We start from the raw sequence: 17,451 nt of genomic DNA on the forward strand, positions 1-17,451 counted from the left end.
TATCTTGTGTGCTTATAGAAATAAAACATGATATGTACGGTGCAGTAAGTCTTTGGGAAAAAATACTTGTTTCTCTTTATACTGTTGCAACTCTTAGTGTAAAAATGGACAGCGGTCGTACCCTGGCACTGCAAAGGCTAATGATGTGCTGGTCCTTTTCATTTGCAGCAATGTGGGTGATCGTGAACAAGTGGCCAAAAAGCTTTCCCATCGGCTTACTGAACATGGTTGGGTGCCAAACCCGGATAATTTTATCAGACCCTGCAAGACAGATTATTATTATTATTATTATTATTAGTAGTAGTAGTAGTAGTAGTAGTAGTAGTAGTAGTAGTAGTAGTTAGGGCTCTGGACTCTTGACCGGAGGGTCGTGGGTTCAATCCCAGGTGGGGGACACTGCTGCTGTACCCTTGAGCAAGGTACTTTACCTAGATTGCTCCAGTAAAAACCCAACTGTATAAATGGGTAATTGTATGTAAAAATAATGTGTAAAAATAATGTGATATCTTGTAACAATTGTAAGTCGCCCTGGGTAAGGACGTCTGCTAATAAATAAATAATAATAATAATGATAAATCTAGTCATTAACATGATTTTATATAGCTGAGAGGAAGAAAAGTATCAGTCTGCAGATACAGTAAGTATAAAATTAGTGCAGCCGAATACAAACAGAGGTTTTGTACAATGTATTAATATCACTAGGGCAGACTATAGGCCTGACAATGAGGGTTTTAGTAGGGTGATATGGTGATGACCAAGTGGAAGAGCAGAGGCAACAGGAGGAAGAGCAGTCTGCTCAGTTATTATTATTATTATTATTATTATTTATTTCTTAGCAGACGCCCTTATCCAGTGCGACTTACAATCGTAAGCAAATACATTTCAAGTGTTACAATACAAGTAATACAATAAGATCAAGTTAAAGAACCAGGTCTCCCAGCTCACCTCGTCCCCAGTGTGTCTGCTGCTGTCATGAGCCTGAAGTTTACGTCAACATATCTACAGCTATGGCCAAAAGATTTGCATCACCATATAGAATTAACAACTTGAATAATGATACGTTAACATGTTAACTTACATACTGCTTTGTAGTTTTCCATATTCTTAACGACAAACTGCCAAAAATTGAAAAATGCAACATTTCAAAATCTAAAATGAAATACTTGTACTACTATTATAGTTTCTGGTATAATAGTAGTACAAGTATGATATTTTGCAATATCATTTTGTAGTTTCTTTGATAACATGAGGTTAAATAAAATATCTAAATAATGTTCATGTAGTTATGTTTCAATCCTAAAATTCTAGGCAATGCAGAATGTTTAGCCATAGCTGTACATATACACATATACGTGATTGAATAAATATTACAGCAGCAAGATGACATGCACATGTACGTTCAGATGAAAGAGGAAGCTGTAAGGGTTGCAAAGCAATAGAGCATGTCACTTTGCATAGAACCAACCGGACATGGCTTAGAGAGGAAGCAAAGCAGTCTCTCAGGAGGCAATACAGAATTTCAAAAGGATGATCGCAAATAAAGTGGACTGCAGTTGATCTATGAGAATATCTCTGCTGTTGGTCCTTTTGCCAGAACTTGAGGCTTCCATCTCAATGTTCATGGTTAAATGACCATATAAATGGAATGGTTTTACCTAAAGTAACATTGGAAAGTCCAACATTAGTGCTAATAGGAGTCTGGGATGCCTCATCCCCACATGTTTTAGACACAATCTCTTCCCTGGCTGGTGATGTTTCCAGGAGCACTGAAACAGCCTGGAAACTGCAAACTTGATAATACCGGACCAATGCCCAAGAACTCCAGGCAAACTGAATGATTAACTCACCCCCTGTAGCAATGAGATTAGCTTTGACACAGTAGGCAAAAGTATTCACTCCTCTTGGGACTGAGATCTCCCTCACTTCTCTACAATGAATGAAAAACACAACATTCTTTTTTTATATATAATTTTCTTATTCTATTTATGGTTGATCTGAAATACAGAGGTCTCAATATTACAGCTCCTCCAGTTTAAGGCATTTGTTTTCTAAATACCTTATTTCTCTTTGCCTGAAATGGAAAGTTACAACACAACATTAGAATACATCAAGAAATACAAGAGTAAAGCTTCTGTGTTTTCATTTTCATACTTACTTTACATTATAGCACTTACTTAATAGTCATCTGTTTAGCACATGTTTATAAATTACAGTAGTCTCCACGTATAGGAACACCTCCTAAGAGAACACTTCGCCTAAGGGAACACCTTTGTGGTGAAACTGATTTTTCCCATTGTAAATGCTCCAGCTAAAGGAACAGGAACTTCACTTAAAACACACCTTCTTGGCACCGATAGCAAAAATAAAAAAAAAGCAACTTGTCATCGCGAGAGTGTCTTGAGGGTCACTGATTGGTTTATTAAATCTTTCCAGAATCAACGTCATAGCCTTGAATTGTTTTGTATTCTGATTTCCACGAGTTCACCTCATCGCTACAAAATGGCATGTAAACAAACGGCAAAATGTGCTGCGGTTTCTCTTGCTACACATAGTATTGTTTTGCTTTTACTTATTCAGTTCATTTCATATGTTGATGCACGTCACGTGTCATGATAAGTAATACATACGTATTTATTTATTTATCAATTCATATTGTGTCTGTAGGTGAAATGAGTGCATACAAATTACTCGGCAGCAGCCTGAACCTGAGGGCGGTTGTGTGTGTGTGTGTGTGTGTGTGTGTGTGTGTGTGTGTGACATCATAAACAATCAGCTAGAACTGATTTAAAAATATATTAGCTATGATTTAAGTTGCTCAAAACTAGAATCAGTTAGAACTGGTTTAAAAGGCTAGTATAGGGTAATAAAAATAGTTTAGAATAATACAAATTAGTTAGCTGTTATTGGGTAAGTCTGGGATGTTGGTGGCTGTATGTTAATGAATGCTTGTTTTGCTGCTTGTATAAGTAAGAACTGTAATGCAGAAATCCTTTGTGATCTTCAGCGCTGTTGAGGGTCACCCAGTGCTTTGTGTTCACTGTACTGTGATGCTGTTAGACTCCTGCTTTCTGTGTAATAAACTACTTTTGGTGATCTTGTTGACTTAATTGATCATGGTAACATCACCTAGTGTCTGGTGGCTAACTCCGTCAGAGAACACTTCAGCTGTAAGAACACTTTGCTTGCTTCCCGAAGGGTGTTCTCTTAGCCGGAGACTACTGTACTAACAAAATACATAAGTACAAACAAACAAACAGCCATCATAACTTAGCTTTAGGGGCTGTCCAAAATTATTATCATTTTTTACAAAGCTAAATAACCAAGTAAAAATATTGTGCTTTGCTTTTTTAAAGGTACAGCCTCCAGAGATGTCACTTTTGTCAGTTGTTAGTACAAGTTTCCTTCACTCAGCACACTGGAGAGTACAGAAAGAAGAGCTCTAGTTATTTTTCTCAGTGTAGGTCTATCTGTAATACTTTCCTATGAAATGTGTTTATAAATGCAAATATGTGCACAACTCATTCATCTCTTAAAAAATCTGAGATACTGTACAAAAGCAACTTCTCCAAAAAGCCAACAATACAACTGAGTTTCATTTATACAGAACTACTGTGTCATTTATTTGAAGTTGTACTACAAAGGCCTCATTGTCGTGTACTGTGGCAATTTTAGTTTAACAGCTTCCTCAGCTTTGTTGTCACCAAATCATCCCAGCAACTGGGTACAGCCCATTGACTCCACAGGACCCTTCTGTTTACATATTGTATGCTTCTAGGGAACAATCTGCAAAGGGAAGTATGATCCAAACGCGGCAACATTTTATTTTTTTGTTCAAAGTATTGTAACGACAAGCTTCCTGGTGCCACAAAGCCCAAACTGAATTCACAAGTCACCTCTGGAAGAACAAAAAAATAATAATACAAACCCCTGTATATCCAGAATACACCAACATACACACATATTTAGGCTATGTGTCATTCTAAACTGTTTACAGTTATTCTTAATGGTAGTGTGACAGAGCATGGGCTCTGCACATGGGGGTGCACAGAGTGTGTGTGTCTGTGAGACAGAGTTTGGTGGATGGTGGCCATCTTGGTGAAGGGACAGCCTGTAACCAAGATGGCCATCATTTGCACCGCCACATGGTTTGACTGTTAGATTGAATGATTCATTATTTGATTGAGAGTGAATGGAAAAGTGTGCAGTGTGGCCAGGTGGTGATTGGCTGATTGATTGAATCAATCAAGCCCCTGGCCACATGGTATAAAAGGAAACACAAGAGGTTTGTTTATGGAGAGAAGCAGAGGAGAGGAGGAGAGGAGGAGGAGGAGGAGGAGTAGGAGGAGGAGGAGGAGGAGGAGGAGGAGAGGAGGAGAGGAGAGGAGAGGAGGAGAGGAGGAGGAGAGGAGGGGAGGAGAGGAGGGGAGAGGAGGAGAGGAGGGGAGAGGAGAGGAGGAGAGGAGGAGAAGAGGAGAAGAGGGTGTTAGGAGAGAGATAGAAAGCCATAGCTTGGGTGTGGTATTTTATTTGTAGAATTTTGTTCAAACATTTGTTTTGTTTGTTTTGTTATTTGTGATTTATTAAAAGTGTGCAAAAAGCATTTAAACTGCAATTCTGTGTCTGGGTCTTATATTTCAAAAAGGTGCAGATCTGCCTTGCCAGGAACTGCAGGTGAAGAAAAAAAAAAAGAAAATGGAGCAACTGCTACAGAGGTTGCTGAGCGTCTTGCAGAAAGGGAAGAGCGGGTGTCACTGCCCCTTTTATAGTCTGCTCCCCCAGAAACAAACCAGGATTAGGCAATAGCGCTTTTGTGCCTTGATGACAACTTTGGAGGGCTGGGAGGTCTGTATCTCCCATCACCCAGAGTTGAAGGCCACCGCCGGAGCCAGAGCTGCCAGCGCCGGAACGGGAGCTGCCAGTGCCGGAACGGGAGCTGCCAGCACCAGAACCAGAGCTGTTTGCGCCGAAACTGGAGTTGCCGCTTCCATCTCCACAGTCAGAGGGGAAAGAGTTGCTGCTCCCTCATACGGAAATGAAAGAGGAGGAGGAGTTGAGACCACCTCCACCACAGCCCACGACCACCACCCTTGTGCCACAGTCCAGCGCCTGGGAGTTGGATCCCTCAACCTGGAACCAGGATTTGACAACAGAGTGGAGAGAAAAAGTGAAGCAGAAAGCCATAGCTTTCAAACCTTTGTTTTGTTCCTGTGTTTTGTTTGTTTTGTTATTTGTGATTTATTAAAAGCACTAAGCCTGCAGTTCTGTGTCTGGGTCTCTGTGATAGTGAGGGCTGCAATGATGATGTCAGACCAGGAAATGAAAACCAAAAACACAGGATGTAACGGGTGAAACTGAAACGCTATGGCAAAAATAAACAAACAGTTTATACAAAACACAAAATAAAGGGCACACTGGCCAAAGTAAAAATAAACACTAACAAATAATTCTTACTATAAAAACAAGCACCTTGTTCAATGGCTGGTAGCATTCACTCTTACTTCCTTAACTCTCTCTAATACTCTCCTCCACTCTGAGCCCAGAGTGGGTCTTTTATACTGTGGCTGGAGCCTTAATTACCCATTAAATAATTACCTTATTAAGGCTCCAGCCACATTCTCACGAGCTACTTAGGATGGGGGATTCAACCCCATCCATGCCAACCACATTGTTTTGCCGGTCTCAAATAATAAATAATAATATCAGACGGCTTTCGTCTGTCCACACACAGATACCATTTATAATAATAATAATAATAATAATAATTAATAATAATAATAATAATAATAATAATAATAATAATAAAAGGGCGGGCACCTTGCCACAGTCTCATATTTCAAAGGGCACAGACTTGCCTTGCCCGGGACGCTATGCTGCAGGTATTTAAAATAAAATTGGCTGTACTAGTAAAATTATAAATTCCTTAACCTTGGTAATATGAAAGTAAATTTAAAAGATGAGACAGAGGCTAGGATGAAAATTGTAATTATGGTGCATAGTGTGCACCTTTAAATAAGTACAGACTGACACACAGAGACTGACAGACAGGCAGATTGATAGATACAGTAGCACAATTAAGGTCTACTTTAAAAGGTGTCCATTATTTAAAGCATACAGCTGATTAACTATTAATTAATAATCAGTCAATAATCAACCACTTCACTGTGGTGCATATTCCCTGAAACGCGATATAAATACCTGGAAGTGTATTAGACTAACTGGACTAAGTAATGAAATCTCTGTGTCTTGAAAAAAAGGTCCCCTTTCCCAGCAGACATACTAAACTGTATGACCAATGAACTACGGGACCAGGGTTAGGTGGCATTTGGACTGGATTAGGCTGAAAGGACAGTTGACATGTGCAGATAATTCACAACTGCAACAACAAGCGGGTTGACGCATGGAAGACTCTATGCCCAGAGCGGAAAAGGACATTAAACACCAGAGGACTGTGAGTTTTAAGAAGCAAGATACAGAAATGACCTCATGCAGAGAGCTACTTAAACATTCAAGCAAAACTAAATATTTTGTGCTCCGCATCGATTGCTAAACAAGGTGCTGTCACTCTGCTAAGCAAAGCCACAACTCCAGGACTCTGACTGAGAACAGGACCCAGAAAGAGAAGGCAAGCTGCATTCGAGTAAACGACCAAAGGCAAAGAGACTGAGTCCCCGCGGGAGGACGTCCGTTAAACTTACAAAGACTTTTATCAGACAAACTGAGTCTGCTGTACCTAAGCCACAGTATCCAAAAGAGACTGTGTCCAGCTACCTGCGTAGCTAAAGATTCAGCGAAGACGACAGAGCATACGAGCACTGTTTGTTGATCCTATCTGGGATTGAAGACTTTGTGGCAACTGTTTCTTGATCCTATTGGGGAATTGAAGACTTTGTTGCTGAGTTTGTTGATTTTATCGGGGGCTGAAGGCTTCATTGCTGAGAGGAGAGCCTTTACTGGACACTTCAACAGACTGAGTTCCAAACCAGCCGACCAAGAGCCTAAGCTTCAAGGAACCGTTGAGCATAATTCCAGTTGCATTTTCCTCTCATGGAACTAAATTAACTAACTGTAACACATTCACATAGAATTGAACTATTACTTGTTTAGTTTGCACACCTTGCGTGTGAAATAACTTTTTTGTGAAACTTGATGAAGTTAACTATAAGTATTCTAACTCATATTGTTGTATGAATAATTTAGTTTAAAGTAAACTTGCTAAATTGTTAAAACAATATATTATTAGTAAGCTTAGTGTGATTTATTCTTAAATTGTCTGCACCATTTCAGTTTAGGTTGTGTGTGTGTGTGTGCGTGCGTGCGTGCGTGTGTGCGTGCGTGTGCTTGTGTGTGTGCGTGTGCGTGTGTATTAGCAAACTACTAGCTACGTCACAGCCTGCTGCTGTGTGTGTGTGTGAGTATAAACAGTGTCATAATTCACTGGTCCTACTAGCTGCTTTAATGCAAGGTGAGAGCTTTGACTTGTTTTATGCTTAGAAAACTAAGAGACTGACTTTCTGACTTTTGTGATTTCTGTTTAATATCTGTGCACTTAATAAAATACTACTATTGATTAAACATTCCTTGTGTCTAGAATGTGTGTTTATTGTAAATCCTCAATCTTGTAACACGTCAATTACATATTTTTATAAGAGAACTAATCTACCTAGATAAACTCTAAACTATCAATTATAGAATTGTTCTTACATAACAGAGCGCATGGGCAGCTCCAACCCCAGTTCAACATCTAAATGTCAGCGGGTTACAAACTTAATTTCATTATAGCTGTTACAGCCCACAGGGTAGACTGCTGGCGGATGGACTGGTTGGAATTGAATGTTCCTAGGCAGGTAAGCCTGACATTTGCAATCCTAGCCATTAAAATAATGAACACATTACAGAGAGACATGGGCTGTAATGACAAATCAGCAGGGAACAGCAGCAGAACTCGCAAGCATTTATAAAACCTGCACGATTTCTTTTCTCCAATGTTTAGGAGGTTGGAGACATCTTGCTTCTTAAGACGAAAGCCTCTGAATAATTTATGATACTCCTGACAACGTTTCCCAGATAACTTCAACAAATCTTTAAGAAATCTTTCTTAACCATGTCAGCACTAATGTAATGCAACTGGCATAATCCATTGGTATGCTCAGTACCTAACTATAGATATCTGAATGTCTGAGGTGTCAGTTTTAGAGGCTCCAGTCTACATTAGGTAAATTGCATTCAATTAAGAGAGCAACAGTGTTGCTTGCATTTTTAGATTGCATGTACAGTAAACACACCCTGTACCAAAGTCAGAAGCAGAATACTTTTTTTTTTGTTTTTTTTAAAGGCAATTGGCTGCTGCCTTTAATTTAGTTAGAATATGATTATTGTAATGTATTGTACTGGAACTGGAACAGTAGAAAACTTACCATTTTAATTAACTCATATTTAGTTTTTACCACCTCTTTATACACACAAAAAAACCAAAAACAACAAACAAATCAGGAGAGATGTGAAACAGAGATTCACTAAAATACCTCTATTGATAACACACAATTCTAAATCTCCCATAGCTTAGAACTGCCTAAAGATGTTCTATTGTATTCACATACCTATTCATATGGTAACTGCTATAGATATGCACATTTCAAACGAATGACAATGTAGAATCTTCAGTTTGTTTTACTTTTCAGATTAGAAAACATTTAATTTGCATACATTTGAAATACAGCAGCACCCACAAACCGTCAAGACGTATTTGGCATGTAGGCACAAAATATGCATTGTTCTGCAATGGATAGATAACACTTTCTCCTCTTAAACATATCTCCGCAGCACAATAAAACCTGGTATATTGGTTGTATATACCAATGGAGTTAATCAATAAACATCACATACATATTGTTTATAAACATACTGTACCAAGTACAGTGTCCTGTTCTTTTTTTAAACTGATGAATAAACAGTTATGTAAATATAAGCACTCCACAGGAAACAAAGTACAGCTGCATAATTCCAGGAAGAAAGGTTTTACAGTCCCATTTTACACTGAATATGAGGGTGCCAGTATCCTTGTCATGAAGAGGATGCCAAACATATAAACCAGCATGTCGATGGCACTCAGCTCGTCAGGAATTTGATGGACAAACAGACATGGCACCACCATATACCTCCACATACTCGTAAAAAGTTGATAATCTTAAGAGGTTTTGCTAAAGAATCCCCTTTTCAATAGTCATCATAACTGGATGAGCAGTTATCTAAAACTGACTGTATGCAAAGCTCTACATTATGAAAGTATGATTCACATAAATGTGCCTAACCTCACCTCCACTCTATCTACGTAACAGGATAATGGCCTCTTAAGTGAACCTTATTTATGAGGTATACAGTAATTGTATGCTAGATATTGTACTTAAAACATACCAGTGAAAAAATACCAGTGCATTGTAAAAAGCACAACAGTGGATTGCTGGCATTTGGCCCTATAGTAACATCACGTTCCACATCAGCAATATTAAGTGGTAAAAGGTTAAAGCAACAATTCCTGTTTTATCAGCTAAACAGACACTGGTTCACTCTTAGAAACTTACTGATTGTCTTCCAGTCGTTGCAGTTCTTCCAGGACGAATGAATGATCACTGTCAAGAGAACAGGACCCAAAGGCATTGAGCTCAGGGAAAAAAGCTACTTTAAGTACCCAGTCATTATGCAGCTTTCTTCTTACAACAGGGCTGTGGGGAATACAGAGAAACATGCTGAAATTAATCTTTGTAATTTTTTTTAAGACAAACTTCCAGAACACAGGGATTAATTATGAGATACGGCCTCCCATTTACTGATAATTACAGCGAGAGTAAAAAAAATACAGAAATGTCCCTACTTACTGTCTCAGTCCTATGTGGTTCAGCGTCTGTGCTTGGCCTTTCTCTTCGGATTTTTTGGAGCTTAAATCACTGTTTGATATAGTGACCAGGTTTACGAACCCGGCGTTGTCACCGATAAGAATGGAATCTGAAAGAAGATGCTCGGAGGGAGTCACGGTGCAAACACAAAGAAGGGGGTTGTCCAGTGGTTTTATGGTAAAAAGGTTTGCCTACAAAAGAAAGGGAAAAAAATAAATTCATAACAATAAAACAACCGAATCTGATGAGGTTAGACAAACAATAAGAAACATATGCTATAACATTGTCAATAGGGTGTTTGGACACCATTGACAGACAGGACAGCACATAATTACTATTCCTTCAGGATGATGGAGATTGTATTATGCAGCAAATTCTGTTCTCTGAAAGTGTATGGCAGGGACATGCAACCCGTGGCCCGTGGGCCGCATGCGGCCCGTTTTTAGTCTGACTGCGGCCCAGTATATTAATTCCATTTCACTTCTGAATATATAAGGATTTTTTTTAACTTTGTTGACTTGCTTTTTCTAATTTTTTCCCTTAAAAAGCAGCACACCATTTTATTTTGGACTGCAGAGGGTAACTGTTTCTCATCAGCTTGTCTCCAACTAATTTTATGAGTCTTTCTCTCCTTTCTCAAATGCACAAACCCGCTGCATTGAAAGAACCCATTCCCAACATAGGAGGCTTGTTGCTAGGGAAGTGACGTCACTGCCCTGTGACTTTTGCTACATTGCTGCCTGCTACAACTGAACAACTCATCTGCTAAAATAAAAACCGCTTCAGCAAGTAGATATTTAATTTGCTTTGTATTATTGTGCAATACGTGTGTATATGGTATAACAGTACAATATTAATGCTTTGTGTTTAATTGTTTTGTATATTTTTATTTGTGATGTTGTGACAGAGAGCGAATTAATCCAAATCACCAATCTCCCTCTCGACCTGTGAGGGCACTGTACAACAGGAACTGTGTGCCTCGTACTGAATGGTTGGGCAGTTCATTCCAGGGGCAGTTGGAAGCCGGCCATTCAGGAAGGGGACGGCGTTACGGTACCAGGAGTCCTCACCCTAGTATGGTGAGTGAAGTTTCAGTCATGAATTGGAGGAGCCGTGATTGAACTAGCTATCGGAGGGGGCGGGGCTGAGGGTACTTTAGGGGGACGTGATGCCGTAATCGGTTCCTTTGTTGCGGTTAATGGGAGGAAACGAGGACTGTGAAATCGCGAGTGAAGTGTTTTGTTTGTTTTTCATAACTGTGTACGTTTGTCTTTGACAGACGGCTAATACAAATCTGGGAGCTGCCGCTTCAAGCCAGTAATAAACCTGGACTTCACTGCACCTGTACACAAGCAAGCACCACTGTTTCAAGCACTGCACCTGCAACCAGAGCATGCACTGTCCGGAGACATGTCTGTATATGTGCTGTGTGGGTAGAGCCAGCATTATTATTTAAACGGTCAAGGAGACCACAAAAGAAAAATAAAAAGAACTTGAACCATGAATTTTGTGTTTGTCGTTGTCTGGAGCACCTGCATCACCCCTACACCTACACACTGCAACCCACACGTTCACAGATGTGTACTGTGCAGTACATATGTATGTGTGTTATATATATATATATATATATATATATATATATATATATATATATATATATATATACAGTACTGTGCAAAAGTTTTAGGCAGGTGTGAAAAAATGCTGCAAAGTAAGAATGCTTTCAAAAATAGACATGTTAATAGTTTATATTTATCAATTAACAAAATGCAAAGTGAGTGAACAGATGAAAAATCTACATCAAATCAATATTTGGTGTGACCACCCTTTGCCTTCAAAACAGCATCAATTCTTCTAGGTACACTTGCACACAGTTTTTGAAGGAACTCGGCAGGTAGGTTGGCCCAAACATCTTGGAGAACTAACCACAGATCTTCTGTGGATTTAGGCAGCCTCAGTTGCTTCTCTCTCTTCATGTAATCCATGACAGACTCGATGATGTTGAGATCAGGGCTCTGTGGGGGCCATACCATCACTTCCAGGACTCCTTGTTCTTCTTTACGCTGAAGATAGTTCTTAATGACTTTCGCTGTATGTTTGGGGTCGTTGTCATGCTGCAAAATAAATTTGGGGCCAATCAGATGCCTCCCTGATGGTATTGCATGATGGATAAGTATCTGCCTGTACTTCTCAGCATTGAGGAGACCATTAATTCTGACCAAATCCCCAACTCCATTTGCAGAAATGCAGCCCCAAACTTGCAAGGAACCTCCACCATGCTTCACTGTTGCCTGCAGACACTCATTCGTGTACCACTCTCCAGCCCTTCGGCGAACAAACTGCCTTCTGCAACAGCCAAATATTTCAAATTTTGACTCATCAGTCCAGAGCACCTGCTGCCATTTTTCTGCACCCCTGTTCCTGTGTTTTCATGCATAGTTGAGTCGCTTGGCCTTGTTTCCATGTCGGAGGTATGGCTTTTTGGCCGCAAGTCTTCCATGAAGGCCACTTCTGACCAGACTTCTCCGGACAGTAGATGGGTGTACCAGGGTCCCACTGTTTTCTGCCAATTCTGAGCTGATGGCACTGCTGGACATCTTCCGATTGCGAAGGGAAGAAAGCAAGATGTGTCTTTCATCTGCTGCAGTGAGTTTCCTTGGCCGACCACTGCGTCTACAGTCCTCAACGTTGCCCGTTTCTTTGTGCTTCTTCAAAAGAGCTTGGACAGCACATCTGGAAACCCCTGTCTGCCTTGAAATGTCTGCCTGGGAGAGACCTTGCTGATGCAGTATAACTACCTTGTGTCTTGTTGCTGTGCTCAGTCTTGCCATGGTGTATGACTTTTGACAGTAAACTGTCTTCAGCAACCTCACCTTGTTAGCTGAGTTTGGCTGTTCCTCACCCAGTTTTATTCCTCCTACACAGCTGTTTCTGTTTCAGTTAATGATTGTGTTTCAACCTACATATTGAATTGATGATCATTAGCACCTGTTTGGTATAATTGTTTAATCATACACCTGACTATATGCCTACAAAATCCCTGACTTTGTGCAAGTGTACCTAGAAGAATTGATGCTGTTTTGAAGGCAAAGGGTGGTCACATCAAATATAGATTTGATTTAGATTTTTCTTCCGTTCACTCACTTTGCATTTAGTTAATTGATAAATATAATCTATTAACATGTCTATTTTTGAAAGCATTCTTACTTTACAGCATTTTTTCACACCTGCCTAAAACTTTTGCACAGTACTGTATATATATATATATATATATATATATATATATATATATATATATATATATATATATATACATGCCTATGTATATTGCAGCAAAGGGTTAATCTCAGATTATTCTTTAGTAATGTGCGGCCCGCTATACACATTAGGTTAAACTAGTTTTTGGGATATGCGGCCTGTGATAAAAGTTTGTTTGAGCACCTTTGGTGTATGGCATAGTGTGCCTCTGAGCTGAGATTTTTTAATTGAATTAAAAAGTATGGTAAAGCATACACAAGCATTGTAAAGAATAGAGAAGTATTGCAGTTAATGGTTAAATCAACAATAAACTATGGTAAAAGCATACTGTGCTAATGGTAAACTTTGATACGATATTTAAACATGTAATACAATCAAGAATGCTGAGTAAAATAACTATCTCACCTGGCACTGTTTTTGTTGTCTATAATCCCAAATGCCAATGCTTCTATCCATCACAATAACAACACGCTTCAAATTCGCAAGATAGTCGCATCCAGTAACCCACAGAGCTTCCTAAAATACATGCAGAATTGTCTAATTAGTGCAAGATCTAAAGCTAGGCCTGCAGTGTTTATACAGAATGTATAAAATACTTTTGTTAGACTATTATAGTCACTATTCCCGAAACCTTTTAAGATGAACTGAACTGAACTATAAATATCAGATAAGTATGGTAAATCATTTTCCAGAAGTCAACTTAAAGGGTACATAAGGACCTTTTTATTTTATTGTGTTACATGTTCCCACAGGAGGATGATGGGAAATGTTGCTCTGAGAGGTCCATGCAGGTACATGGGAAGCCATCTTGAGGCAGGGAATGCAATTTAAAAGTTTAAAAAAGTGGTCAAAATGTAAAAAAAAAAAAAAAGAAAAATTAAAAAACACACCTTACATAAACAGTTGTAGTAACACATGGGAACATGTAACATAAAAAGGTCCTTATGTACCCTTTAACAATGTCTCTCAAAGTAGTTAGAATTGTGGGCTCAATTCTGAAATGTGGAGGACAGAAAAAGCAATGCATGAATATATAATAACCATTATTGTTACTGTATACATTATATAATGGGCCCATTTGTTTGATGGAATCAGTTACACTGGAACATTTATTCCCCCCACTTGAGCAACTACAGTAGATATCTCCAATAAGATAAAAAAAATTGTATGCAGGAATCCAGCCTACATTTATTAAAGAACTGAAGTTCTCTCTAGGAGGTCAAAATAGTGATTATTCTTACAAATGAAGCATGCAGCAGTAATTTCCAGCCCCAATACACAATCTCCAGTACATTGGGTCTCACACGTGCATACTGCCAGGGGTTTACGGTATTTTAAAGTTGTGGGTAGACCCCTCCTGCTCTTCTCTGAGAGAGTACCATTGAATATTTAATGTAGGCAGGACCTTGGTTTATCACCTCATCCATAAGGAAGCACCTTAAACAGTGCAATACCTTCCAACACCATATAGGGGCATTGCTGGGGTTCACGCCCACAATTAAGAATGAGCCGTCAACACCATTTGCTTCAACACAAGGTGTTGCTTTCAGGTCACGTTTAAACACCCTTGCTTCTATGTGACTTTCCTTTAATGACCATGTGGTTTATGTTTTCCTTTCTATATATTTATATGTTACACAAATTACTGAACAGCGGACTTTTTATGTTTGATTACAAAAGATTAAAAGAATGGGACAGGTTTTGACGGATACTCCCTGATGCTTCTGCTAAGCTCTCTGCTTTATTGATCAGGCTCAGATTGGATGATAATTAATGTTTCAAAATACTTTTGCATGAAACAAACATGAATCTATTGGACTTCATGTGGGGAGGAATCAAATTCAGGTAATAATGTCTTAATTACTTTTACTAGGATTAAATATAAACTACATACATTTTTTTTCCATGAAACATGGTCACTCTGGTATATCAAAACAAGTCAAACCAAACTTTATTAATCAGCTCCACTGGTGGTCTGTTCTTCTTGACAAAGTGTTTAAATGATTCAGTCATTATGACCTTGCTCGATATCAGGATTTGCCTCCAAATAAATGTATGGCTCCCAATGGGCTCTGCAAGGCCCTGGAAATGGTCAATAAATAGCATTCTTGTATCAGTTCTAAAATTAGCCTTCCATTAAAAGTAAGGCTGAACATCGGTTTAAAACATTCCAAAGTTAAGAATACCAGAAATGGATTTATCAACTTTATAAGCACATGTTGTGGAATATTGTACATTACAAACAAATCTCCTGTAAATAGTTCAAGAATAACTAGGAGAATGACTTACAGGAATATTGGTACGTGTGTGCAGCAGCATCTGTATAAAAAAAAGAAGGAATGAATAAATGCAGCAGCAGTAAATACATTTTGTCCTCAGATAATCTGATTAAAAATACTAAAAAATGATATAAGGTGTGTTTTGTTATTATTATTATTATTATTATTATTATTATTATTATTATTATTATTATTATTAGTAGTAGTAGTAGTAATAGTAGTAGTAGTAGTCATCAGGGCCGCAGCCAGGAATTATAGGGCCCCGCTCAAAATTCAGCTAGTGCACCGTGCGCGCATGGACATAATTTAATTTAATTTAATTTAATTTAATTTAATTTAATTTAATTTAATTTAATTTAATTTAATTGTAATTTAACTTCTGAAGCATTTAATTTATAACCTATGTTGCAATACCACAAAAAGTAATAGTCTCATGCATGAATAATAATAATGAACTATTCCTACCTGTATATTTGTCCTGTCTCCTGCCTTGTCAATTACAGAACACACCGCCGTGCCTTCTTATTCGCAAAGTCCTGAATGATGTCTTTGAAGTCAATTTTGCCAGCAAGTTCGCATTTGATTGACAGAATGGCCAAGTTGTTTAATCGGTCCTGACACATAGGTGATCGGAGATAATTTTTGATAATTTTGAGTTTGCTGAATGCTCTTTCTCCCTCAGCAACCGTCACGGGTAGTGTGCAGAAAATCCTTATGGCGATGCAAATTTCCCCAAAAATACTCTGTAGTTTCATTTGGTATATTGCATTCAGAAGGTCCAAAGGCCTAAAAAATTGTTTTCAAATGTGGCGCAACAGATTTTATTCAGATGGTGAACTTCACTAACCAAACCGTTTGTCAGATCCTGTGAATACTTACTGACTAGCTTTGCACATGACTTACTGATGTCTTCAGCACTCATGCTCCTAAACTTCAGAATTGCTGCAAAGTCGTCACAGATAGCCCTAACGCACTGAAATCGACTGCTTAACTGACTGACGATGTTGTCCATTGCCACATAATACACTGTATTGCGAAACGTAGTCTCTGCACTTTCACTTGTAACATCGTTTGCAGTTTCGTCGTGAAATCACTTGCGCTTTCTTTGCCGGTTCAATTCATAATTAAATACAGGGGTTATGTCCATTTGACTTGCAACTATTTTAGCCTCAGAAAGAATGGTATTCCACTTGTTTCTCAAAAACATCATCTCCTTTTGTAGATCGTTTATGTTGGCTGCTTCTGTGTCTAACGAAATCCCAGCAGATTGATGAAGCAAGTTTCTCTCTTCAAAACTCTGTAGAACTTTAACCCAGAACATGGCAAGCACAATTGCAGTGAAAGACTTGAAGTAGCTTTTCAGACCTTTTGCTTCGGACAAAGCTTCATTAGACAGTTTGCTAGATTCAATTATGCTATCTAGACTTGCAATAATGCTGGGAAGGTGTTTTGCAACAGGGCGAATTGCTTCTATTCGAGCACTCCACCTGGTTTCGCTCAAACGATGTAGAGAACAACTTGTTTTTTTTTAAAACAGCCCATCTTTCTGTACTGCCACTGAAAAGAATGTATAGACGATTTATACAGCCAAAAAAAGTAGCTGTTTCGGGGCACATTTCAACAGCATGCACTCCAGCCAGATTCAGTGAATGAGAAGCACAAGGATAGTATGTAGCAAGTGGGTTTTTTTCACTGATACAAGCTTGTACACCCCTTACTTTTCCGGACATATTGGCTCCGATATCTAGGTTATATATATTGTAACAAATAACAATTGACCTCTGAAATACTACATTTATAGAGCAATACCAGCTGCATTTCTTATCCAATCAGCTGTAATGACTATCCCCAATCCAGAGGTAAACGACAGAGGCAGACAAATAAAGGAAATAGAGCAGAATTACCTTGTTGTTGTAGATTGAAATTTGTCCCTTCTGAGACGCTGTTACCACCAAATCTAGGTCTGACACCTTCACAACAGAATGAATTTGATCTCGCCTCTTTTTGTCACCTGTAAATGTTCC

General features: G+C 38.7%; 1 protein-coding gene across 1 annotated transcript in view; it reads right to left on the minus strand.

The window, feature by feature from the left end:
• The window catches only part of LOC117411280 (WD repeat-containing protein 64-like), a 59,221-nt gene that overhangs the window by 32,272 nt on the left and 9,498 nt on the right, over positions 1-17,451 (minus strand). Inside the window, exons 5-11 of the mRNA XM_059025928.1 lie at positions 17,332-17,438; positions 15,438-15,467; positions 13,554-13,664; positions 9,873-10,081; positions 9,579-9,719; positions 1,848-1,927; positions 122-261 (exon numbers count right to left, since the gene is read on the minus strand). Coding sequence (XP_058881911.1) covers positions 122-261; positions 1,848-1,927; positions 9,579-9,719; positions 9,873-10,081; positions 13,554-13,664; positions 15,438-15,467; positions 17,332-17,438 — 818 coding nt within the window. The remainder of the gene's footprint in view (positions 1-121; positions 262-1,847; positions 1,928-9,578; positions 9,720-9,872; positions 10,082-13,553; positions 13,665-15,437; positions 15,468-17,331; positions 17,439-17,451) is intronic.

The sequence above is a fragment of the Acipenser ruthenus genome, chromosome 6, assembly GCF_902713425.1.
Source record: "Acipenser ruthenus chromosome 6, fAciRut3.2 maternal haplotype, whole genome shotgun sequence".
NCBI classification, from domain to species: domain Eukaryota; kingdom Metazoa; phylum Chordata; class Actinopteri; order Acipenseriformes; family Acipenseridae; genus Acipenser; species Acipenser ruthenus.